Below are 24,979 nucleotides of genomic sequence, written 5' to 3'. Positions count from 1 at the left end.
AACAGAGACAGAACTTTCGCTGAATGGTGGATTTAACAGTTTGTGTTCACTGGAGTAAAGCTCATTGGATTAAGGAGAGGCGATTGAGCAAAATGCTAGGAAAGAAGGATTTTAAGATGAGTTTGCGGGTCAGATTGGCTTTAGTTGAAAGACACTGTAGAAGAACAATTCAGTGCTCAAGGAAAGGGGCATAGCCTGTAGTAGTGACCAGAGAGAGAACATTGCACCAGTGGGTGAAAGGGGTGGAAATTGATACAGTTTACAGGTAGAAGGAAAAATTAGGCTGTAAAGTTCTAAGCTACACAAATTAATTATAAAAAATTATAAAAATTAATATCTTTAGGACATCTTTTCAGTGCTTAGAAGAAATGTCCTTTTAAAGGATTTTATATCAAGAGACACAATAATCACAATCCTTAATTGGTCCAGTGCAAGTTTATTTCACAATCAGTTCTGCTTTCCCCCTTTCATAAGAAAACTTGTAGAGAGGTTTGAATGCACTAACTTGCATTCTAATACCCAATTTTCTCGCATACCCTCATTCTCTTAAAATTTTCCATCTGCTGATAAGGAGTGGCAATTGGATCTTAGGAGGTTACAGTTTCACCTGCAGTGACATCAAAAATCTCATTACAGCACTCAAATCCCCGTAGCTGGGATATTGGAGCTGATAACACCCTGAGAAGCAATTTTTAAGGTCTACCTAATCTCCTGTACCATTGGGAAGTTTAGTTCACTGACTTTCACTTATTTAATGTTTCACACACTGGATGATTTTTGCCTGAGAAAGGTGTCTTCACCAGTTTGTGGTCTTTTTAGGTTTTTCATAGTTCATACTGCCCATCACATTTCACTGTAGTGGTTGCCTCTTATCAGAACTGAACTGCCTAATAGGAAAGAGTCTCTATTTTATTACAAAGCCAAGCCTATTGCATCTATGTTTGGTGCACAAACATTAATTCATTAATTTAATTTTTTTTTTTTTGCCACAGCACTACAGAATATATCATTGCTAGTTTCTCCAGTTATAGATTTTATCTTTCTTGGGTTCCTCATGGACTTGGTTTTGTGATGGGAAAAGCAAACGAAAGCAGCAAAACAAAGAAACAAAACATTTTCCTTGGACTTTGAAGGAATTTCCTTTTTTGAAAAGTGCTTTTAATTACTAATTTAGTATGACTTATTTTTCAAACTTAATTAACATAGCAACATACAGCAGGTTTTCTGCTTCTAAATAAAGAGCTGATGATGAATACTTGCAGCCTATTTGTAGAGGAAATAAAGAGATAATTGTCCTACTGCGCTGTAGAGTATTTACCTGTTTCATTGATCTGAAGACAGAGAAGCTTGTTTTATCAGTTTTCCCCTAGGCTACCATATGTAATTCAGTAAGGGGAAGATTCTCTGTTACTGGAGGAATATCACCTTATAAATGTTGGTATGACTGCTTTCTGATTTCTTGGACGATCTTGTTGGCTCTATTATCTCACCATATTCACTGCCTCCTTTCTTAGGCAGAAAGTTAATCACATGCATTGTTCCAAGGTGTTCTCCGTGGTTTTGCCCAGTGGAAACACCCCTCCTTTGCTAGCCTAGATTTTAACTGTAGGTGCTTCAGGGCAAGTCAAACCTCTGCCTAACTTTGTGTAATACAAGGGAATCCAGCGTGGGTGGAGTAGTGTTCTATACATTTAGTAAAAGTGAATGCTAAAATACTTTCCTTGGTTTTTGCTTTTTGTACAAATATCTTTTCAGCTTCTGAAAATACTTCTTACTCTGCAGTTACAGTTGGAAAAGCCATGGCAGGATTGTGGATTTGTGTCAGCAAGGCAGTGTTTTCTCGCAGTGACCATTCCCCTTTGCTCCTGCTTGCCGTTTCTTAGTGCTGATCATGGGTATTTCTGTTCTTCTGTTTTCTTTCTCGTACAGTCAGCAGTCGCCAGAGGACCTTGACCGGGTGCCTCGGAACTCCACCAGCGATATCTTGAACAGGATGCTGGTCAGTTACGATCCCAGGATAAGACCAAATTTCAAAGGTGTGTTGCCTCCTCCCCATCCCATCAAAAACTTTTCCTTCATTGTAGCTTAAAACTTAATATTTTCCATATAAAGTCATGCTTTGTGCTATGGGAAAAACAAGACTTTAGATTTACATGAAACTGTCTTATATGTACTTAGGTTTGGAGCAGTGTTAATGCCCAAAATATTCTAGTAGTTCTATATATAGGTTACTGGTTTAAACAAAACAAAACAAAAGATATCCTATGAATTAATCGGGTAACATTTTTAATTGGCTTTCTGAGTATTGTGTGTTCTAAACTTTAGTGATTTAAAACAAAGGCTGTGTATATTTTCATTTACTCAGCTAGGGAAAATGAGTCATTCTTGTATTTAAGCTCTCTTTTACTTTTGTGTTAGTATTTCGTATAAATAAAAAGAATCCCCTTTATCTTGTACTAAAAAAAATGGCCATATGGTTTGAAAATATTAACTTTAAGAACAAAAGAGACTACGTAGGGGTTATATAATTCCAACAAAATATTGTCATTTATTGCAGCTTTCAGAAAACCCCCACTATACTTAATTGCATATTTATTTGTATACATTGTTGTTTTTTTAAACTTTTGATGAATTAGAAAAAGTTGTGTGGAAAAAATCTCTGGAAAAAGGGAAATCTTATTGCAGGTGAAGGATAGGTAGTAATGTAGATCAGATTAACATTATAAGGCTTCATTTCATTTTTCTTTGCAGAAGAAAGGGCTGCAGCTGCTTCCAGTCAGCTGAAGTTATACAGCTATGCTGTAAAAACACGGTTCTTGTTCATTACCAGCGCTTACCAGTTCCTTTCAGCGCAGCTACGGTTGGGCTGCCGCAGGTCTGCCAGGGACCCGCTCGCCACCTGTTTCTCATCAGGCAGTGGTTATGCGGCTAAAAGGCTAAATTCACATTTTCCCTTTGATAGCCCAGCCGACAGCCACAGTGAGATGAGAGAAAAAGGAAGTAAATTTGCAACATAATACCTTGGTTCTCATTCCATGAACTTTCTAATTATTTTGGAATAGGTCAGGTAGAAATCTGTATAATGGCTCTGCTACACATCTGGTTAACTTTGCGTTTTCATGAATTAAACATTAAAGTAGGGTCAGTACAGGTAAAAATTATTAAATGCTGTTACAGCATTTAATTTAAGAATGCAAAATTATTTGAAAAATATAAGAATATGAAACTATATTTCTCAAAGACTTTTAAAAAGAATACTTTACAGTTTTGTAATATAAATGGACTGGGCAATTAAAATATTTTAAAAGTAAACTTACTTTCCAGAATGAATAACAAACATAATTTACAGCTCAACTCACATTTCATTTGTATTATGATCCCTATTTATAAAAGTACCTTAAATACAATCTTGAGATGGTTTCATCCAAGAATGGATTGAAAAAGTATATAAAATGAGTGTACAACCATATTATCAAAAATGTAATCAAGTTTCTTTACTAAATATGTCCTTAATTTTTATTCATAGGTGTTCCTGTTGATGTAGTAGTCAACATTTTTATTAATAGTTTTGGGTCCATTCAAGAAACCACAATGGTAAGATAACAATTAATTTAATATTTTTAATGGCCAAATTTTAGCAAGTGTAAGTAGCATTAAAACTGAAATATAAGGAGCCACTCTTAAAAAATGCGTGTCCTCTCTTACTATCTATTACTCAAATTCCTTGGTTTTGTTCACTTAGTGATTCTGATACCTGTACAATTTTGCAATCCCACTTTAGCCCTAATGCTGCACTGACACTTACAAGCTTGGGAAAATGGATATATTCTTCCTGAGAAACAATACTTGGATACCACGTGAGAAAGGGATTGGTGCAACAAAAACATTTGAGCAGCAGTTTTTCTTTCTCATATGCTCATGTGTATGAGCCTTCAAAAATACTTTTCTAGGTAAATGGATGCAACTCGAGACCACACCCATAAGTGAAATAAATCAGAGCCGTGTGTGTAGACATCATATTGTCTCACTAGTGTGAGAAGCTGAGAGTAAATAAGATCCAAAATGTACAACAGATATTGTGAATTGGGAAGAAACTGCTCAAAAGCAAAGACAAACTGTGATGGAGGAAGGGGGAAGGAAAACAGGAAAAAAGAAAAAAATATATTTATGCACAAGACCGTTAAGATAGTTATACAGCTAGTTTCTCTTCGTTGAAAAGAAGGGCTGTGCTAATATTGTTTGGCCAAAATATCATGCTTATATTTATGCCCTGAATAACTACTACAAAGATAATATCCAATTTATTAATCATTGTAACTCTCCTACTAACCTGCTCTGAAGCTCTGTTTTATTGTTATTTTATTTTTTCTCTTTAAAACAAAAAAATTGAATTATTTGTAATTGTTTTTCTTCCAATCCCCAGGGGACAATTTTTGTGTTCTCTGTTGTGCTAATTGTGTGATTTGTGGAGCAGAAAATTTTAAGAAGGGAAGAGAAAATTGATTTTTGTACAGTAGGGCAACGAAACTCTCTGGGACAATGGTGTCACTAGTGAGAAGGAAAGGCAGGCAGAGAACTGGCAGCTTCCTGTCTGGAAGGAAATTCAGAAAAGGTTTTGGAGAGTAGCTGCTGCCGGAGATGACCTCTGTGAAACATCACTAGTAGGGTTCCTGAGTGCAGTGCGGTGTGACTACCCCCTCTGCTTCTTAAAAGAGGTTTAAGAAGGTACACACTTGCACTCAGAGTTCTAGAATATTAGATGTGAAGCCACAGCTTGAAGTAATTCTTTAGGTGGGAGAAAGAAGACCCAATTATTTTTGTATGTTTGGATATTTACAGTTTTACTAAGTCATAATATAAGATTTGAGTATAATAACTCTGTATTCCTAGTGGCAGCATAATATGTTATAAAAGCATATGTAGAATGCATTTAATTTTACAAGACTTACCTATATCTAGTTGTGGTGAGAATTTTTTATTGTTTTTCCTGGAAGCACATGTTCGAGCTCCTGAGTAACTGATGTTCTTAGTGTGTAGACATATTTAGAAAATTATTTAAAAGATTTTGAGATCAATCTGAAGTTCACTTCTAGTGATTGTTTAGTTCTCTTAAGTGACACAGCCATACCTTCTAGGTCACCTGAAGATTGTGCAGTCGTATAGCACTCAGGAGACAAGTGTGGCTCTCCTTAACTGAACATGGGCTGTTAACACTAACCCCCTGGGAGTAGGAGATATCATTTTCAGGAGTAAGAGATAGCATTTTCAAAAGGTGAAATGCTAAGAGACGTTATTTACTGTATTTGGTCTCCATATTCTTCCTCATACTGTAGATAGTGTGCGTGATACAATTTACATTTACCCTAAAATACTCTTATTAGAATCAGATCCAAAACTAGCTGTGGTGGCACATACCTGTCATTCTACCACTCTAGGAAGCTCAGGCAAGAGAATCACAGCTTCAAACCCAGCCTAGACAACTTAGTAACTTAGTGATACCCTGTTGCAAAAAAAAAGAAAAGAAAAATGAAAAGCAGTAGCTCAGTGTGAAACACTGGTTTCTATCCCTACTACTACCAAAAAAAAAAAAAAAAGAAAAAAAGAAAAAATCGAAAAGAGTTTGGATGTAGCTAATGCAAATGTGAGGATCTCTTTTTGGTTTGAATGTATTCAAAAGCATTGTAGCTCAGCAGATACCATCACTGAATATGCTCCTTGCTGAATGCTGGGTGCCTTCCAAATATCAGAACTTTGACTATACTGAATTGCAAGGATCTGAGAGACGGGGATATTAGGAAAGAAAGACGCTTTCACAGATTGAGGATTATAGAAACCATTTCATTTCTAACATTACCTCTTCTCATTCTCCCGCACAGCACCATTACATAGCTCACTCAAAAAAGTTATTCTTGGGATCAAATGCCCATGGGAGTCTTCTCTTCTAGTGGACATCATGGTCCTGGTGGGTCTCTTACCGTCTAGTCAGAGCTTTGTGGCCACTCTGACTCACTTTGGCGTCTTTGTATGTTGGACTGTCATGATAATTTTTAATAGGAGCGTTAAGAAGGATGTATAATATCCATGTTTTTTAGCAGTATTTCTATTGATGATTTATTTAAATTTTATGAGTTTTATTATATCATACAGTGTGTACTTAATAGGAAAATAAAATATCAATAAATTTAAATGTTAAATTTTTCATATATACTAAGTGTTTAGGATAAACACCAACATTTTCTACATCAACTGTTCGTGTGCTTACAAAAGCTAAAAAATAACAACAGTGATAAATTCCTATGTGAACTCCAATGAAAATACAAACAGAACTTTACCACAGAAATAATCTTTGTCCTACTTTCATAGCTAAGGTAGTCTTCACACATGAAAACAGCATGTCTATTACACAAGGGTTGCTTACATGTGTTTTGCTTCCTTATATTTTTGACAGGTCATACTTGCTACCTGTTTTGTCTTCCTGTTTTTTCAGGGATTCCTATTATATTGTATAATGTGTACATGGCAGGAAAATGAAATATCAATTAAAAACTCAAATATGTACCAAGTGTTTAGAATAAACAGCAAATTTTCTACATCAACTGTTTGCTTACTAAATATGAAAAATAACAACAGAAAGGAATTCTTATGTAAATTACAATGAAAATATAAATAAAACTCCAGCTAAAAAATAACCTTGACTTCAGTAATCACATCTAAGGCAGTTTTGACACATGAGAATAGCATGTTCTACACAAATATCACTTACACTGATAGCACATGTGTTTTTGTTTTCCTGTCTGCTTCAGTAGGACATACTTGACATCTTGCTGGTCTTCCTGTTTTCTCCAGAGGTTCTTGTGATTCACCTGTATGTTCACCAGTCTGCTCCAGAATTCTTTTGAGGAGTTCTTTGGACAGATACATATTGTTCTTTCTCTGTGGTAGTCATTCATTTATCAATTCCAGTCCTAATCCTTCAAGAAAATTTCCCCATGATATTTTGTGCTTGTTATTTTCTTTGTAAACCTTGAAACTATCTATGCCTGACATAGATAGGATCAAGTAAGTCACACCATTGGCCCATACTTTGTATTTCTTGTGATATCATAGTCACTGCATCACTCCTGAACAACCTCAACTCCACCTTAATTGTTTTGTTGTTGTTTTGTGTAAAATGTGACCATTTCTGGTTTAATTTGTGATGAGAATTCACTATCACTTTTTTAAATACAAGATCTTGCTATGTAGCCCAGGCTTACCTTGAACTCACTAATAGCTGAGGCTGACCTTGAACTCACTATGTAGCACAGGCTGACCTTGAACTCACAGGATCTTCCTGCCTCAGCCTTGAAAGTGCTGGGGCACAGGTGTGCATCACCATGCCTAGATTTACTATCAATCTCATCAACATGGTGCAATGTTGGCAGTATCAACACTACTTTTTCTTCTTCCCCATAAAAGAAGCCAATGTCACGTCTTTCTGAAATCCCAAGATTGTACTATACATTTCTCCATTGTGAACTTGCAATTTTTTTTTCAGGAAGTTCTCTTTGTTCCTGTGAATAGTTCCTGTGCTGGGCAATTGGTGTTCTTTTATCAAACTTAACATCAGTGGGTAACTAGGGAATCAATTGTCAAATGTGGCTTTTGGGTTACTCTTTGAAATAGCATCATACGGTTTATTACTGCACGAAGAAAGACCTGGTGACTGAGCTCCAGGATAAATTTCTAAATTTAAGGAGTAAAATGTCTTCACATCTACTAGGGCATACATTTTTATATCATAGTTGGAAGTTTTAGTTGGCATTTATTGCCAAAAGCATCAATAACCATGAAATGATTCAAGTTGTTCATCAGTTGTCATGTGTTTGGACAGTATATGAATTGCTTGACAGTTTGAAACAAAGCTTTCAAAAAATGAGTGAATAGCAGCCAATTTGTTCTATTTTTTTTCTTTTCATCAAAAAGTAGGCAATTTCAAAGGAAACCAAATCTCTTGAGTGTCACTGCTGCTCTAAAAATCCCACCATTCTATCTGTCAATTCTCCATAAATCCTTTGGATTCTGACATTAGAATGATAATGTCTGCTAAAAAGGCTTTTAGATCAGGTGGTGCGGTGTCATGATAAATACATTTTGAGTATTACTATGGTGCGTATGGAGCATTTTACTTGTATTTCATTATTAGCATATTTCACAACATCTTGTAGCGCATCATCCATTACAGACAATTTCCACCCTTGAATCACAGTGTTGGCATTCTGTCCAGTTGCTTTCATCTCTGGCAAGAACCTAGTAACACTTTCTGACCCTAGTTACAGGGCAGGGTCATTCAGGTGCACAAGACCATTTTGTAGCACTTGACTCGTCAAATATTTATTTACATTACTGTTTTCTTCCTCATCCGAATCGAGGTCGTCATGCTGTACTTCCCTGTCTGTCTTAGACTGCTCCATCTCACTGTCGCAACTTCACCGGCATATGTGATCCAAGTCATCTATAGGGAACTCGTTGGTCTCTCCGATGTACCCTGGGAAGGAATGGTAGTGGGTATGAGGAAAATGAAGAGGCAAAAGCTGGGGTCAGATGGAGCAGCATCTTTACCGTGGAGGGCTAGAGGACTAACAGCCATAGGAGTGTTAATTTATACCCTTGCAAAGTTAGTACCATGAGAGACAATGTTGCCTAGAGACTAATGACTGAAATTGTCCAGGCAGGATGCTTTTCCCAGGACTGAGGTAGCTTGACTGCTTGAGGCACTTGACTCAGGCTCCATCCTGCCCCTGAACATGTGGCAGATTTCCAGGTCTAGCCGCTCCCAACAGTCATCATCCATGGCCGACTCACCTGATGACTCACTGTCAACCTCCTCCCTAAGTGGTACAAGGGGCTTTCATGTGACATTGTACTGAATTAGGCTGATTCTACAAGAAAAATCCAAAGAAAACATTTAATAAAATAAATTATAAATATACAAAAAGGTAACAGAGCACGTAATGTGGGTAAAACTCACCTGTTTACATTGGACACACATGCTTGCCCTTCCTCTCCCAAGTGGGTGAACACGGAAACTGTTTCCTGTATTCCCCCATGCGGCTATGGAGACGCAAAACAACAATCTCACTGAGCAAGAAACTAAGGACCTTTCACAATAGCATCAAAAAATGAAATTCTTGGGAATCAATCTAACAAAGGAAATAAAAGAACTACACATTAGAAACTGCAGTACTCTGAAAAAGCAGAGGAGGCTATCAGAGAATGGAAAGATATCCCTTGCTCATGGATAGGAAGAACCAGCATAGTGAAAACGGACATAGTCCCAAAATTGTTACACAGTTTTAGTGCAATCCCAATCAAAATACTATTAGCATACCTCACAGAACTAAAGAAAACATTCCTAAACTTCATTTGGAACCAGAAGAGACCTCAAATAGCCGAAGCAATCCTAGGCAACAAAGGCAAGGCAGGAAGCATCACAAACGGTGACTCAAAATTGCACTACAGAGATGCTGTGATAACAGCATGGTACTAGCAAAAGCACAGACCTGAGGGTCAGTGGAGCAGATTAGAAGATGCAGAATCAACTCCAAACACACTCAGCCACCTTATCTTTGACAAAGGAGCAAACATCTTTACTAGGAGAAAGATAACCTCTTTAATAAATGGTGCTGGAAATACCCGCTTCCCTAAAGAAGCAGTCTTGAAGCTTTGTGACTGCTCTGGGATGGTGATTCTTTGGTTGTCATGCGTTTGTAAACTAGTGTAATATTTCACAGTAGAAGTTCATCCTCAAAAATGTATACTAAAGAAAATGAACTATCACAGTAGATTCCATGTACATTTGAGATTTTATCAATAGCCTTCTAAAAATCTCCCCTACAAGAATCTGCTGAAATAAAGGAAGTCCTAACATCTTGGGAGCATCAGTATTGCCCACCATTTGTGTCTCCAGTTCATACCTTCCTGCCTGAGAGAGCAGGTGCTTATTCAAGAAAGCACAGTGCTAGACTCAGAGCCTGAGGGTGGACGTAACGTTAAGAAGTTCCAATCAGGGGATAGGCAGATGGGAGGCAACTTATGGAGGGAGAGAGACACTTCATTTATCCAGTATATAAAAGTGATCATTGAAAAACCTCAGTCAAGGTTATCAGTATTAACATTACTGTCAAGAAGTCTTTACCAAATACAGCTTGGAACAATTCCTTCTTATTTTGCTTTTTATTTTGGATGCTAAGTATTGCTTACTACACTAAAAGTAGTCTCACATTGTTCACAAATCATAGTCGTGTGGTAGAGGAAAAATTATAGCCGTGTGAATATTCCTTAAGCTCTTTCACATCTCTGTGGTTATTTACTCCTTTTGCCTGTTTTATGGTCTCATTTTGTACCTTTATAGTTTGTATTTCTTAAATATAGTACATATTTCTCAAATGCATGTGTTCATTTGCATTTTATCACCTTACGTTTTTATAAAGCATAATTATGCAGAGCACAGATGATATTTGCAGACATTAATAGTAGCATCACACAAATCATCCAATAAATGTTATGGTTGGAATCTGAGGCTGCAGAACAATCACTTCCAATTTTACCAGCACTTGTGACACTATTTGTGACAAGTGATGTAAAAACATTCAAAACAGTTGAGAGTGATTTGTGAGCATATAGGTGACATCTCTGCTACAGTTATGTTTATGGTTTTTGTTGATTTTTTCAATAATTCAGTTCCTCTTTTGGCTTAGTCCAGCGGGCTTCTTATTAATGAAAATTTGAACTATTGCAGTCATGGGAGAAAAATGGACTTATTGTAGTAATCTATACACAGGCACTTTATCTCATCAGAAATACATAAGGGCTCTTTCATGGAAATAAGAGGCTGTTTATACAATCTGTTTTCTTTCTCTAGTTTAGGCATGCTTTGTAATTATATTGAATTATTATTGCAGTACAATTCATGATCCTGTCAGACTTTCTGTGCCTTTCTGCCATATGATTTCATGTTTGTTTTAATAATAGACTTCAAGTAATTTTTGGAAACACAGCTGTGGTTGTCAAGAAAAAATATCATATTTGGAGTCAGCTTCAAGAACTTATTTCTAGTTCCTTGCAATTGCTCATCTTTGTTTTAAAACAATTTTATTTTCTATGTTTCTATATATATAGAATCTCCACAAGTATCCTCCATGTGCTGTATATTTATGTATACATAATCCTTCCTTAAAATTCATGTTTGTTTCCTGTCATTTTATTTCTTGCTGCTGCTCATTTTTTGCATCATGTTATTATAAAATGATACCGGACATATTTGTCCCGATGTCTTTCTGCTTTTCATCTTCATAAATTTTATTTTTCATCTTAGACATGGAATCACAAACCATTAAATGATTTCGCATTCAGTTTGTCATAGTATTCACCTTGTAGCTTTTTAAAGGGACTTTGTCAGTTGATTAAATGAAAAGCCTTAAGATCCGGGAAGTTACTATGACTTAGTGAAGTAATCACACGACTGACAAGGAAAGAGACAGGTGATCGGAGACTGAGGTCTTGGCTATGTGAGGGATGCGTGGTGTGGGATGGTCTGAGGAAGGACCACGGCTCAGTGCACGCAGACATCTTTCAAATGCCAGCAAAGCCAGGAAATGAATTCTTCTCTCAGCGTCTGTGAAGGGGCCAGCCCTGTGGACACAGACCTTAAGTTTAGCCTGGGAAAATTGATTTTGATCTTCTGAGTTAAGAACTAAGGTAATAAATTGGTTCTGCAGTCAGCCACTGTGTTGGTAATTTTGTTACAGCATGTAAACATTTGTTAATGCCTCTCTTCCCAAACCCTCTTGAAGAGGCGTCTGATCATGTATCGTTTTCTTCATCTTCTAATACTTCTCCTTTTTCCATATATGAAAATGCCAAGCTAATAAGTTGGTTTTCATTGAATAACTACTAAAACCTCTTCCTAAAAGTTAACGCCACTAAAGAAACTAAAATAAATTTATGTTTTTGTTTTGTTTTGTTTTGTTTTGTTTTTGTTTTTCTCCGGTACCGGGAACTGAACTCACGACCTTGCGCTTGCCAGGCAGGCGCTTTTGCCGCTGAGCTAAATCCCCAGCCCCAAATTTATGTTTTTAGTGGCTAAAAAATACTATGTTCCCATCTTTTTGTCCAATTACTTTTGCGATATATGTAAATTTGAAAAATAATATAATTTTTCTTTGATATTTTCTTGTCTTTTTCCTTCTAAGCTGTCCTATTCAGAAGCATTAATGATTAAACTTCACAAGTTATAGGACTGCATTAACCAGAGGTACGATGAGAAATGTTCAAGTCATATTTCCTTTTTCTAGTAACTTGGTTACCGTCATCAGAGGAGACTGGAAAAAATTAACTGATAGTGTGAAGAATGTTAATCTTCCGAACCTGCTGCAATGCCTGAGAAGCCATTCTTCACCTCTGTATTTAATAGAAGCATGTTGGGCACTTTCTACAGACTCAGTCCCAGCTGGTTCCCTCTTGCTCTAGTCTAATGCTGCTTCCCCCAAACCTCGCAATGAAACGTGGTCAACATTGCAGTGGTACCAAGAGGTAGGGCTTTCAGGAAGCCGGTAGGACTGGAGGTGGACTCCTCATGAATTGAGTAATGCCCTTCTAAGGAGACCAGAAGGGTTTTGTGTTTGTCATCTGTCCTTGACTGGGACAAAATACTTCATGTACATAAGTAAAAGGAGAAAAACATTTGTCTGGGCTCACAGTTGCTGGGCTCCAGTGCATGGAAGTGGGGCTCCCGGCAGAAACACCACAGCGGAAAGGTCGGCTGGGTGCAGCTGCCCACCTCCCGACAACCAGGAAGCAGAGCGAGGGGAAAGAGCCTGAAAGCAAGGTCCAGAGGCCAGGTGCAGCCTCCAAGGTCACACTGGGACCAGGTTCCCCAGCGGGGCCTGTCCCTCACAGTGCAGTCCTGGCTCCAGCTGTTGGGTCTCATTAGCTGCCACAAGCTGCTTTCCGCTGTTTGGGGTGCTCCCGAGAAACAGCCTGCTTGAGGAGCACAGCCTCCCAGGACTGACCTTGCACTTCCCAGCCTCTAGATGTGGGAGTGAACAATCCCTGTTGCTTATCCGTTACCCAGTCTAGAGCGTTTGTTACAGCGGCAGAGGTGGACCAAGACTGACTACCGTGGGCGTGGTCCAGTATGCTAGCATGGCACTACCTAGTAGGCCAGCCTAAAACGTGGCCTCCTGGCTTATGTATACACAGGTGAAGTATTCATGATGTGATATTAAATATTATTTAACTAAAAACCTTCAGAAATGAAACTTTGAGAAAAATCACTAAAATATAAGAGCTTGTACTGACATTCTTTAAACTTACAGTTCATATGCGATACTTCTCATCTTCCGAAAAATGTAAATTTTAAAGCCTTTCAAATCAGGCTTATTACAACTGTGTTGACATGACTGTAGTTACAATGCTGCCAGAAGCCACGAGAACTGATCTCTTTTATTTCCTTGAATGAGATAATTTTATCATAACGCAGGCAAATGACAGTGAGTGGCTGGCTGGCATATGTGAGTGAAGCAGAAGTGACGTCTAGGACAGCTCGTGTACCAATGTTACAAAATGTAAATCAGCAGCTCTTAGTAGTACAATGTCATAGTGAAACTTAGCTGGTTATAATGCCTTGTTGGGAAATGTTTTATTGCCTTGAAGAAGCGGTTTAATTTGGGTATTAATTGGTACTGAAAAATTAGAATCTCCACTCCCCAGATAATGACTAATAGTGTGCTATTCGGAAGGAACAATGAGTAGTGTTTGTCACCAAGTACTTTAAAAACAATTAACTAATTTCTCACTGATAAAGTAATATGTTTCTTATGGGACTCTGTTCATGGCAAAATAAATGATAGAGCTATAATTGTTGTGGTTGAATAATTAAAAATGAAAACAAATAGATTTCAAAGACAGTTATCTTAATATAGAGCATTTGAAATGCCAATAACTAGCAAATATAAATTTTCATTAAACATTCACCAAAGCATACTAATGATTTTTTTTTTTACCTTTTTTTCCTTTGAATGTGTCATGAACCCAAACAATGACTTTATGTTGTAAAATTTTAAAACATTTTGAAAGATACTTCAACTTGCCACAACTTGTGTTGAAACATAACAACATGTTATATTCATAATTGACAAAAAACATCTTTGATATTCTTTTTAAAATGAAATAATTAGACCTAATAACTAAGATTGATGCACAGAATGAGATAATTAAGCAGGTTATTTCTCGTTTTGGGTGATGCCCATTGGAATATGACCTGGAGGGAGATCTATTAAAAATAAATTTGGAAAGAATTGGAAAAGAGGTCTGAGCTGAGTGTGGTGGTATATGCCTGTGATCCTAGATTCTTGGGAGGCTGAGGCAGGAAGGTAGTAAGCTCGAGGCCAGCCTGGCCAAGATAGTCTCTATCTCAAAATGAAAAAAAAAAACAAAACAGAGGCTAGGTGTATAGCTCAGTTGTATAATACTAAGGGTCGGGGGAGAGAATGGGGAAGGAGGAGAGAGAGAGGGAGAGGAAGAGGAGATCTGATTTCATTTTATGTAGTGTATTACACTTCCCATATTGTGCGTTATAAAAAGGAGCTCAAGAGATCGTACAGAAGTATTTTAGTACTGTGTACTGTGTTGGTCTTTATTAATGAGAAGTAAAGTACTACTGAGAATAATAGTTTCATCCACTGTAATAAAGGTATCACTCTGGTGTAGCGTTGTCTGTGTGCAAAGTATATATAGGAAATCTTCAAATTTTCTGTTCAGTTGCGCTACCAGCTGAGGACTGCTCTAAAATATATAGTCTAATATTAAAAAGTGAATGCGAAAAGAAAAATACGTAAGTAGAGTTAGAGTAGTTTATGTCTGGCACCAGAAAGATACACTGTTACATGTGATGAGCTCCTCTGACATCATTGTCACCATACACCATAGTATGGTGACATGTGTCCACCAGAATAGTGCCCTACGCAAGAGTTTCGCCTTCCACCTCTCAGTAGTTCATCGTTTCTTTCCCTCTAAATCCGGACACTCATTGACCTTTTATGGTATCTGTGTGACCTCTACCAAAGTGTCATATAGTAGGCATCCTACAGGGCATAACCTTTCCAGATTGCCTTCTTTCACTGATATATGTATATATGTTTTATAATATATAAATATATTAGATATTACATATGCAATATAACATATTATATAAAATATCTACTAAAAGAATATATTTAATGTATAATATAATTATTAATTATTTACTTGTAATATTTATGTATTACTCAGTTTTCTCCACATCTTTGCACACCTTAATGGTTCATGTTTTTGGCACTGAGCAATATCCCATTTGTCCCAGTGTACTGATTTATTTACCTATGCACTTACTGGAGGACAGAGTAGTTGCTTCCAAGATTTGGCAATGATGAATAAGGTAGCTATGAACTCTAGTAGGCAGGATTTTGTTGTTTCTATACATTTTCATCTCCATTAGGAAAATACTAGGGAGCCTGACTGCTGAGTCATGCGGTAAGAGTGTGTTTACTTTTGTCAGAAAGCATTTATAGCTCATTGGAAGGGCCTGTACCATTTTACTTAATCAGTAATCAATGGAATTCCTGTGCTCTGGGTCCTTGGCAGAATTAAATGGTGTCCGTGTGCTGGATTTGGGCCAGTGTGAGAGGTGTGTAGTGGTATCTCATAGTTGCTTGAATTTCTATTTCCCTGATGACATGTGCTGAACATCCTTTCACATGTTTATTTTCCATCTTTATGTCTTCTTTGTGCATGTGGTTTGTGTTCTTAATTTTGCATTTAAAGCGTCCTTTGTATGTTTCTTGTCTTGACTTTAAATTCCGACTGTCCGCTGGTGACACCCAAACCTCGGTCTGTTGTTTGGCCTCTCTTCGTTGGTGGTGATCTCGGCTGCTTTTGACATTTTGTGTGTCTTGATACTTAGGGATTCCTTTGTGTTGCTGATGACATTGCATAGGAACCAATGGTCTTTTCCTCCCCCTTCGAAGCCTCCTATCACCAGCTGTCAAAATTCCGCTTTCTCTGGATGAACCCTCGCAGACTCCTGGCTTTCCCTGGTCCTTGATGTTTGAAGGGATCCTTTATTCTCGCATCAGTTGTCTCTTAAGGAGATAACCGAAGGATACAATCCTCCAAGGGGTCCGTGTCAGGTGGGGTGCTTAGGCCTTGGAACATGGGTTGCTCTTAAAGGTACAAATGGCTTCTTTACCATAGCAGAGCTAACCCAGTTGTTATCTGGACTTCCTTAATGACTAAAGTCAGTCTCCGTGTAACAACAGCTAGGTGGCTTCTTCTCTCAGTGCACAATGGCAGTTGGCATTGTTAATGTAGCGTATCAGTGAGCTCTAAGTAGTCCAGAGATCTCAGATTTGTTTTCCAGTGCTCTGTTATATTGATCTCTGTGTGACAAGTACCTGACATAATGTTTCATGTCTGGTAATGTTGGGTATGATAATACTTAGTAGCCAGGAAAAACATACAGGTAGCAGGAGACATGAAATGCTTTTAATAATAATGTCAACAGTTGTGAAATGATGACAATAATATTAGTAATAAATATGATAAAAATAACTTTTTAGATGCTTACCTTGTTCAGAGTTTCTTGCTTAAGCATAGCATCTCATTTAATTCTCTCAAACTCCAGGCATGTATTTGATCAACAAGATTTTGAGGCTCATAGAAACCAAATAACTTCCTGTAGGTAAGGTAACAAATGATGTGGCACATAATTCAAGCCTGGAGATTTTTAACATCTGACACCTTTTGGGCTTGAGGGGAGGTGCTGTTCATTTGGTTCGTTTTAACTGACCCCTGGAGTACATAAGATGTTTCCTTGCAGTCTGGTTTTCTTTGCATACCCCTTTTTGTTTCATGTTTGACTGATTCTAGGCATTTCTTGTAGCTGTTTCTGTAAAGATATGGAGCGCTCATACTGGGGCCTTAGTACCCAGAGGGTGAAAGGGAATTCAGGGCTCGCAAACACTTTCTGAACAAATGACTAAACCAGCCAATCAGCTTGGGATTGGAAGTAATTTAAATGCATATTTTTCTAACTGCGTTTGATGTGATCTGTGGCCATATTCCCAAAGATATAAAAGGTGAAGGAAACGAATTCGTACAGTAGGTTCTATATTAGTTTTGCACTGTTTTATTTAATCTTCACGTTAACATATTGGTCCGTGTTAATTTTTTAAAAACGTGTTGATGAGCTTTCCAGTCGCTGCAGTAAACTTCCCAGCACCCACAACTGACAGAAGTTTATGTAGCTGAGTTCCAGAGGCTGTCGGTCCGGGCTGGGCGGGCTCCAAAGCCAGACTCTGGTGGCAGAGGGCGTGGAGAGGAGAGGATAGAACGAGGAGGAGGAGGCCAGGAGCAGATGTAGCCCAAGGCCTCGCCTCCAGGACCCACCCAACACTCACAGTTACGTTTTACTAATCCCCGGTTGCCTCTCAAGCCAAGGAAGTTGACAGTCAGGATTCCTCATCACCCCGTACATCGGGAAACGGAGCGCAGAGGGGCTGAGGCCTGGAGCTCAGTCAAAGCCGCTGAGGTTCCGAGTGGAGATTTAAATCCGGGTCTTTAGCTTTTCAAGCCTCCGCTGACGTCCTGTGGCTTGGCTTGCATAGGACATTACTGTCATGTTCGAGAAATCATTTGTGATGGTGTCTGAAGTAAAAGGGAGCTCAACTGCAAATTAAAATGCTTCCTCCTTCTTCTGTTTGCCATCGATGGGCTCGGTTTTGTCGAGGTGCCGGGCGCCAAGAAGCGGGCTTTCTCCCCGTGCTGCGCAGCGTTCTGTGGTGGCCGCGGCGCTGTGGGTTCAGGGTGGTGATAAACGACCTTAAGATATTCTCGCATTGTGCGGAGACGTTGACTACACTTCAAGAGAGATTTAGGGATGTAAACCATGCGGACAAATACTATTAAAATTGCTATCGTGATTCTTAAGAAAAAAGTAACTGTGCTGTATGATTTTGGATGAATTCACTGTAAAGTCAGTGGAAGGGAGAACGTTCGAGGCCCCGCAACAGAGCGGGAAACTTTTACTGGAATAGGAGGGACGGGTGGGATTCTAAGGGTAGAGACCGCGCGCGCCAGCAGGGAAGGAGTGTGGGTTTATACAGAGGTAGAGGTGCCGAACGTTATTGCGAGGGAGGATTTGGCGCGCAGAAGGCTTTGTTTGAGCGGGCAGGACACCTTTGGGAGGTTTCAGCAGGATGCAAATTAGATTACATCTAATGCAAATTAGATTACTGATGTCTGTCAGTGAGACGTTGGTTTTTTTAGTTTCGCCGCAGGGGTGAGGGTTGGGGCTGGAATGGACCCTAACATTCACCTAGACACCATTTTGGGAATAGGTAGAACGCAGAACTGTGGTCCCGAATGTATGTGTGTACGTGTGGAAAATTGAAGGAGAATTGGGTACAGAGCAAAATTAATTTCTGATCTTCAACCCAAGATGTTATAGGTGGCTTATTTTGTAATTATGCAAAATCTGCTGAGGGCAAAGGTTAGCATTGCTTCAGCATTGCCGGCCAGATATCTGGAGTATTAGTATGAATTGTTGATATAAATTCCCTGACAGTTAATTACTGATAAACAAACCAGTATATATTCTGAAAGGTAATAATATTTTCTACAAAATACCAATGACCCTTAATAATTCTATCTCTTTTCATACTTGTGACATTCTGTTAAAATAGGAAAATTTAATATTAGGATAAAATAAAGCATCCGTTTTCCAGGCCACGGTGGCAGACATTTTTAGGAGCGATATCCAAATAGTGTTGAAAGTCTCTTATCCAGTAAAGATCATCTCTAAGCTGTTATTTTATTTCTTTTTCATTCATCCCTACTTCTCAAAAGGATTTTGAATGTATAATAATTTAAAAATATAAGGAAATCCTCGAAAGTGACTTTGGCACTTTGAAACTATTTACATATGATTTTTAAGAATCAATCTAAATTGTATGTTGTCTTCCCAAATTTTCTATTTTTAATGAACATGTGCCAGTTGTACACACCAGAGGTACAATGTGATATTTCAGTATATGTACATAATGTGTGATGATCAGATCAGTTTAACTGCCATATCTATTACCTCAATATGTTGAGATTTTTTATAAATGCCAAGTTTGAGTTACTATATGATATAGGCAGATTGAATCTTACTTCACTACCTGTAGTTCAGTAAATGTATATTATTATTTAATGTCTTACCCTTCTCCAAAGACCATACAGAATCTGTTTATGAAAGCAATCTTATACACATGAAAATGTGAATTCATGAAGTTTTCATAGTGTCTGTGTTCATTGCTTATGGTTTATTTCGTAATATATAGTATATAGATTATTTCATAGCGTAGCATGAGCATAGCCTGTGCTCATTGCTTATGGCTATTTTCATAGCATTTATTTCATATGTGCATATATATAGTGCCTGCATTTATATCTCATAGAAATGTTTTTGGTCATTATTTAATAAAATATGATGTGCTGTTTCTTCCCATTTATTTGAATTTTGACTTGATGTTGTGATTTAGCTCATTTTGATCATATCAAAAGTGTTTAGAATGATAGTATTTTATAAATGTTAAGCTATTGAAAGTAAGGAAGGCCCTGAAGCCCAATATAACTTGGACACCTTTGTGAATGTTCTGAATTTAGCAGATGAAATTAGAATGAGAAGACCCGGGCATGACCCCTCAATGCTGAGCGTAACAGCCCAGGGTGTGTGTGGCTCCACCCTTAGTGGTGTGTGTGCAGATGTATTACGGTGCAACAAATGTACCTCGGTGCGTGCACTTTTACAATCACTGTGTCTTGACAAAATAAAGCTCACCAAAGACCTGAAATTGCAATCCTTGCAGCTCAACAGCTGATTAGATAACCAACTATTTAGTAAATTTAAAAATATTTTTCAGCTGTCGTTGAATACCCATACCAACACATTTAGCAATTTTGCACTCATTCTGATCTGTTCTGCACCATGCAGATCCCTTCCTGATTATCTGCTTCAAACTCTTTCTGTAGTCATGCACAGTTGGAACTGTTGCAGCGTTACTCTGACCTTCTCAACAGTACAGTCACTCTCTGTGTCTGCAGCTTCTGCATCTGTGGGTTCAATCGACTGCAGATGGAAAATATTTGAAAAAACACTGCATCTGTACCGATGAATGTGTACAGATATTTCTCTTGTCACCATTCCCTAAACAACAACTACTTAAATGACAGTTAGATTGTACTAGGTGTTGTAAATTATTGAGATGATTTAAAGTATACAAGAGGAGCCAGTGTTAGTGGTGCGCACCTGTAATCCCAGCACTAGGGAGGCTGAGGCAGGAGGATTGGGTTCAAGGCCAGCCTGGGGAACCTAGTGAGTTCAGGGCCAGCCTGAATTACATAGCAAGACCTTGTCTTAAAAAGCAAAACAACTACAAAAAGGTATGCAGGAGGACTGTGTAGTTTACATGTAAAAACTACGTTTTTTTTTGTAAGGGATTTGAACATCTGCATATTTTAGTATTCACAGGAGTCCTAGAATCAATTCCTAGTAGATGTCAAGAGACTATTGTGTGACTGAATGTGTGTATGTATGACATACACATACGTGTAATATTATTTTTTAGTTTATTACTTACTTCTCTCTCATTGCTGAGACAATATACTTGATGTCCAAAATTAAGAAAGGACAGGTTTATTTAGCTTACACTTTGTGGAGGTTTCAGTCCATAATCAGCTGGCTTCCAAGGAAGGGTGGCATGGTGAGGGGCAACTTCAAGGCGGCAGAAGACAGCAAAAGCAGCAAGAGCCAAGGAGAAAATCAAGCCTCCTTTCCTCCCTTGTATTTTATGCAGGCTCCCCACCTTAGGATGAGTCTCTTTTACACCCAAACCTCCTCTTGCACAGGCTCAGGATGTTTACAAAGGGAGGACCTTGGCTGCCTCCTGAGTCACTTAGTTAAACTTCCAAACTTCTCAAGTTGGCACAATGAATCAACCATCACAAGTAAATAGCTGCTCTAGGGCATGTCCTCTACACTACTGCTGAGTTACTTAGATAAGCTTCTAAACTTCTCAAGTTGACACAATGTATCAACCATTACAGTTCCTTAGCAAAAGACAATTAGAAATATTTTCCCTGTTTCTTACCTACTCTTAAGTAAAGTTTGTCTTTTTTTCCTGTTTTTATGGTAATGCCACCTAGCCAATTGGAATTATTGGTATTTGTATAAATGTAAAGAAATTATTAGTAAAGATATATTCTGACATTTGAGCTAGTGAGAGCTATGGAATATTGGTAGCGAGTAATTACATAGATACAAGGGTATTTTTGCCCTACAAATTGAGATCTCACTTAGTAATCCATCTGATGTGACCATGGTTGATGTTAGAAAAGCAAAAGTAGGGGCCGGGGATTTAGTTCAGCGGCACAGCGCCTTCCTGGCAAGGGTGAGGTCATGAGTTCGATTCCCGGTACTGGAAAAAAAAAAAAAAGAAAAGAAAAGCAAAAGTATTGGTGCTACAATCAGTAAAACTCCCGGTGCTGAAAATGCTCTTATAAATAGTGACCAGCACACATGCACACATTTATTATCTTTAATAATTGAAAATAGCAATAACTGCACACATTCCTTTACTCATTCATTCTCCAGGACTATAGAGTTAACATCTTCCTGAGACAAAAATGGAATGACCCCCGGCTGAAGCTCCCCAGTGACTTTCGGGGCTCCGATGCGCTCACAGTGGACCCCACGATGTACAAGTGTTTGTGGAAACCTGATTTGTTTTTTGCAAATGAGAAAAGTGCCAATTTCCATGATGTGACCCAGGAAAACATACTGCTCTTTATTTTTCGGGATGGAGATGTCCTTGTCAGCATGAGGTGCTCTTTTATATCCTTGCACATTTATTTCTCCTTTTGCAAATTCGTGGGCTGCAGAGATGTAGACCGTGTCAATTCTTAGCTCCCTGTTTCTGCTTTCAGGTTATCTATCACTCTTTCGTGCCCGCTGGACTTAACTCTGTTTCCCATGGACACACAGCGCTGCAAGATGCAGCTGGAGAGCTGTAAGTGTGGGACTGGGAGCGCCTCCGGGAATAAAGTGCGGATCTCTTGCAGTACATTGTACTCATGCTCTTGATCACACATAGGCATTAGAGTAATTTCAGAGAACTTATAGTGATTTCTTACTATATTATTTTTTATTAAAATAGACTTAGCCTGCTTGGTTTTAGTTCAACTGGCACTAAGTATACGTAGTTTTAACTCATCCCAATTGCCATTTTAATTTCAATAAGTATTACTTCAAAGGTAATGAAGAAAACTGCTAGTTAAAGTAACTTCCTTGGTGTTAAAACCACATTTTCACAGCAAAGAATTTGGGAAACATTGTAAATATTCTGCAGATGCAAACAGGTATTCCTTTTCTGTGGATTCTTAGATAAAATATAGATTTTTAAACAACATTTGATTTTAATGATTTTATAAATGTATACATATAACTATACATAATCAGGTTATAAAATATGCACTAAAGGACATGTATTTATAGAAATTTTCCATAAAATATTAATTTGCTGTGATGATTATCCTGTATAAACTGAAAAATTAATACTAATGTCATAAGGAATTTGTAGCCTGAATACCTATGTACCGTGATCTATTTCTGCAGGGTAAAAAAGAATAATAACCTTATAAAATATGTTACATATGCTTGTTATAGTATATGCTTCAAGTTATTTCATGGTTTTTGTCATTTTTTAAAAAAATGTATATGGAAGTGGATCCTAAGCATTGACAGTATTTTTCTCCTCTAACTATAAAAAGAGAATTTGCACATGTAAGTATATGTATGTACATGTGTTTTACTTGTGTTTTCTGTATAAGTATGTGCATATGTATGTTTGTCAATATTTGTTTATATCAAAAATTTCAACTGTGTCTTCACATACTAGTTCTGTTTACCAGATGTACGGAAGTATTGTTTGTAAGCGTAGATGCGCTTGAGGTTTCGCTCATGCACTACTACACATTGCGCTGCTTGGAAGGTGGCCACATTCTCTAAGAGGAAAATGTGGGCTTCTGGGAGCCCACATGCTGCTGCGTCAATGTCAATGAAGGGATGATTTCATTATTTTATTTTATTTTATTGTCAGGATTTAACTCTTTTAGGAAAGTTTGAAGTGATTTCAAAACACTAAATACCTAAATGCTTATACTTCTTAAAAAAACTGCAGGTAACATGTTGCATGATGGTAAATGCGTACAGTCAGAAATCTTCAATCACTTATGACTTTTCACTGATGAGGGCTAAGAACTCAGACATAGGTGAATATTTATTTATGCACAGTCTTCTAGGATTTTAACTATTAATAGTATGCTGTTCTTTAAACGTCTTCATTCTTCAAGATGATTGTAACTCTTGTGTGAGTTTCATAGCGGAGCACCACCTTTACTGTCTTGTAGTGCTACGTACAATTTCATAGAAGTGTAGCCTTTGTCTTACCTTCCTATGTTTAGTATTTAGATTATTAAACATTAAGAAAAGTATTAAATATTAAGCATTCACAATTAAATGTATTTCAGTCTGACCCTTGCATTTATTTTTCCTTGTAGTTGGTTACACAACTGATGATTTGCGATTTATCTGGCAGTCAGGGGATCCCGTTCAGTTGGAAAAAATTGCCTTGCCTCAGTTCGATATTAAAAAGGAAGATATTGAGTACGGAAACTGTACCAAATATTACAAAGGCACTGGTAAGTGATAGCTTTTTAAAATTATTTCTTACAGCAATATTTTTATTAGTGCATGTTTTCAGTATGTAACGCTTACATTCATCGTGGGGATCGTGCATGGACACAGCACACCTTAATGCATTTTGTGTTCCCTCTTCCTCCCTTCTCGCTGCTTGTTTCGAAGATTCATTTTATTATGAGTGTGTTTTAAGGGAAGAGGAGAAGAAAGCTGGTTAAAAATAAGTTATTCGTATGTTAAATCCTTCACAGAATTTCTTTCACCACAGTTTTTTTAGTAATTGAATTACTAGATAAACATGGTTTTTCTCATGTAATTCTGATGGTAAGAAATTTTCACTTTTTAATTTCACTTGATTTTATTTAGTCACCTTTGTGGTACTTTACACTGAGACACTGTTCTAGGGATTTTTGTATTGGTAGATTCACAGTACCTCACACCTGCAGCTCGAGGGAGAAGAGGGTTATTAGGTGTAGTCTGTAGAGGTGTCAGTTTGCAGTCTGCAGACTCCAAGGCAGGACAGCATGGCCCAGGGCAGGGAAGAGCAGTGCTGCTCATAGCATTGTTTCGGGGAAGCAGGGGGCATCCGAAGGGAGAGAGATACACCCTTTACTGGCCACATCCCCAGTGACCGGCCTCCTCCTACAGACCCTACCACCTAACATCAAGTCAGCTCACCACCCGTGCAGTCACCACCTAAAATCCCCACCTCCGTAACAAACCCACGCCCAGCCCTTTTATATTTTGGATTTGGAAAGGAGGTCTGGCTCAATTGGTAAGTTATCCAGGACAGGCTCAAACTTGCAGCCCTCCCACCTCAGCCTCCTGGGGTGCTCTGATGATAGGTGTGAGTCACTGACTCTGGCACTGTTCTATTTTACACATGCAGATTGTCCAAGGCAGTGCTTTTCTAAGATGTTGCTAAGAAATTTTACTTCTGGAAAGATTCAACTGGGGCTTAAAACTGCGTATATGAAGAATGTAATCCACTTGTCTACGTCCATTTTAGATGGTAGAGAGCATAAAGCTTTGTGCTATTCAGGAAGAAGTGCAAGTGTGAGATCACTGGGCTGCACGGTCCTCTTGGCCCACATCAGTGACCAGCCAGTGATGAAAGGCACCAAACTCCACCTCCGTCACTAGAATACATTGACCTTGGCAGAA

General features: G+C 38.1%; 1 protein-coding gene across 1 annotated transcript in view; it reads left to right on the top strand.

The window, feature by feature from the left end:
* Window positions 1-24,979, top strand: part of Glrb (glycine receptor, beta) — an 84,856-nt gene that overhangs the window by 36,759 nt on the left and 23,118 nt on the right. The window contains exons 2-6 of the mRNA XM_005400944.2: window positions 1,930-2,036; window positions 3,527-3,594; window positions 21,713-21,942; window positions 22,045-22,127; window positions 23,677-23,817. Of these exons, the coding sequence (XP_005401001.1) occupies window positions 1,930-2,036; window positions 3,527-3,594; window positions 21,713-21,942; window positions 22,045-22,127; window positions 23,677-23,817 (629 nt within the window). The remainder of the gene's footprint in view (window positions 1-1,929; window positions 2,037-3,526; window positions 3,595-21,712; window positions 21,943-22,044; window positions 22,128-23,676; window positions 23,818-24,979) is intronic.

Source organism: Chinchilla lanigera, unplaced genomic scaffold, assembly GCF_000276665.1.
Source record: "Chinchilla lanigera isolate Chin_1 unplaced genomic scaffold, ChiLan1.0 scaffold00070, whole genome shotgun sequence".
NCBI lineage: Eukaryota > Metazoa > Chordata > Mammalia > Rodentia > Chinchillidae > Chinchilla > Chinchilla lanigera.
This window is presented reverse-complemented; position numbering and strand designations above follow the sequence as displayed.